A 2,310-nucleotide genomic window follows, 5' to 3' on the forward strand; every position below is an offset into this window, starting at 1 on the left:
CAACATCAGCAGAGAAGCGGAAGAACTCAGTCGTTTGCTAGAGACGGGAAATAACTTAAGTGAAATTGAAATAACGTGCCGCTTCTCTTGTACCGTGATTCCAGCTAATCAGATTTCAGGTAGTTCACGTCAAAACCCTTGAGATTCTGACGTCGACATGCAAGACCACGTGCGGTGTGTGGGTGTGTGTGTGTGTGTGTCCGCGTGTGTGTGTGCGTGTGTGTGTGTCGTGTGTTGGTTTCGTGGGTGCATCTCAGGAAACAAAACATGAGCCGAGGCACTGGGGTACAGCAACCTTTATTGAAGGAGCTCTGACAACACTACTGAAGGAGTTCATCCTCAGGTAAAGTATTTTCTCTTTAACAACACGGGACTGAGCCTGATACTAATAGCACCACAGATAATAACAGCACCGTGACTCGGGGGCCACTGCCGACATGGATACAAAAAAAACATGGAAATACTGTATAGTAAAGGGGAGCTCAACAGTGTGTGTCAAGTGGTAGTGCGTGTGTGTGTGTGTGTGTGTGTGTGTGTGTGCGTGTGTGTGTGTGCGTGCGTGTGTGTGTTTGCGTGTACATATGTATGCGAGGGGCTGGCACCAGAGATGTTAGGGTTCTTTTTCAGGCTGGACCATCAGACATTATGACAGATGTTTTTCCTGTCTAACTGATCCAGTCCTTGTGTGTGTATATACACGTGTGTGTGTGTGTGTGTGTGTGTGTGTGTGTGTGTGTGCGTACATGTGTTTGACATGCGTTGCTCTGTCGGACAGAACAGCCTTTCTGCCTCTCTTTGACGTGACAAGAACTGTTTTAGTGAACAATCGCCCCCCGAGGCCGTACGCAAAAAAACTACTTTCTTCTTTCGCGCGTGTGTGTGAGTGTGTGTGTGTGTGTGTGTTATGCCCAGACTGAACGGCGAGCCCAAACATACGTGCGCACGGAGCTCACACGGGAATTAACACGCACATACGCAGACATACACACCCTCCAGCTAGTCTACCTTTATTCATACGTGTGTGAGTTGTTGATGGGTTTTTTTTTGTTTTTTTTCTCAGAACGCCCGTCTGATGTCACTTCCTGTTCTTCCCTGTTGGTGTTGAGGGAAGCTGAGAAGGAGGGACGCGGAGGGGGTCCACGTCACACCTTTGACACGATCCTTCACAGCGAGGGAGCTCTGGTCCTGGAGACTAAAGAAAACTAAAGCTTAACAAATCACCATGAAGCAACCTTTGCTTCCGCATCTGTTCCCAATCAACCTGCTCTGAACTAAAGTCAATGTGAATTTGAGGCGTCAAGGCCGGGTGAGGGGTGACGGGGGGAAATGGCAACTTGAGTGGATGTCAAGTTGTAATTGGCGGTGAAAAGATGAAACCCAGCGTCAAAATGATCGTTACTAATGCCTAAGACCAGAGCTGCCTTGAGGCTAATACAGACTTCTGCGTCTGTCTGACTCACAATCGTTTTGTCGTTTTCTGACAATTACTTCATGTAAATTTGTAAAAAAAAAAAAAAAAAAAAAAAAAAAGAAAAAAGAAAAATAGAGCATTTGAACACAGTGTACGGTAAATGAGTGAAACTGTATATTTAATATTGGGACAAAAAAAATGAATCTAAAGCGTGTTGGTCCTGTTGTGAGGGTGTGTGAGGGTCCCCTGGGCTCAGGGCAGGGAGACCCTGCGGGACACGGTTTGGTGGAAGACGCCTCGCAGCAGCGACGGGTAGTCCGCCACGCGGAACAGGTGGCGCTGGGCGTAGGAGATGTCGTCCAGCCGCCCTTGGCTGACCAGCGTGCGGAGGTTAGCCTCGTTCACCTGGGTGCCCACTGACACCACGAACAGCTCCACGCCGGCCTCCGACACCTGGCGCACGCGCTTGTCCAGCACGGCCTCGGTGACGCCCTGCGACCGCCCGTCGGAGAACAGCACCAGCTTCTTCTTGCGGTTGCCCGACGAGTCGCCGCGGCCCTGGAAGCGCTGCAGCGCGAAGCTCATGGCCTCCGTCACGTCGGTGCCGTCGTTCTGGAAGGCGGCGTCCTCCACCTTCAAGGACAGCAGGGTGAGGTTGGTGGTCAGCTCCTGCTCCATGCGCGACGTGCGGCTGTACTGGCCCGCCGCCATGCGCACGGTGGCGCGCCCCGGGCGCTGGGCCGTCAGGAAGCGCTCGGCCAGGCGGCGCACGAACGTCTTGCTGATCTCGAAGTTCTTCTGGCCCACGCTGGCCGAGCTGTCCATCATCACCACGATGTCGGTGTTTTCGGAGAAGGTGACTGCGGGACACACACAGCAGGAGGGAAAAGGGTTAAAAG

General features: G+C 52.1%; 1 protein-coding gene across 1 annotated transcript in view; it reads right to left on the minus strand.

The window, feature by feature from the left end:
* Positions 1-278: 278 nt before the first annotated feature.
* col6a1 (collagen, type VI, alpha 1) overlaps positions 279-2,310 on the minus strand; it is a 27,693-nt gene continuing 25,661 nt past the window's right edge. The window contains exon 35 of the mRNA XM_080011117.1: positions 279-2,271. Within this exon, the coding sequence (XP_079867243.1) occupies positions 1,664-2,271 (608 nt within the window). The 3' untranslated portion in view covers positions 279-1,663. The remainder of the gene's footprint in view (positions 2,272-2,310) is intronic.

Source organism: Zeus faber, assembly GCF_960531495.2.
Source record: "Zeus faber genome assembly, chromosome: 12".
Classification (NCBI taxonomy): Eukaryota; Metazoa; Chordata; class Actinopteri; order Zeiformes; family Zeidae; genus Zeus; species Zeus faber.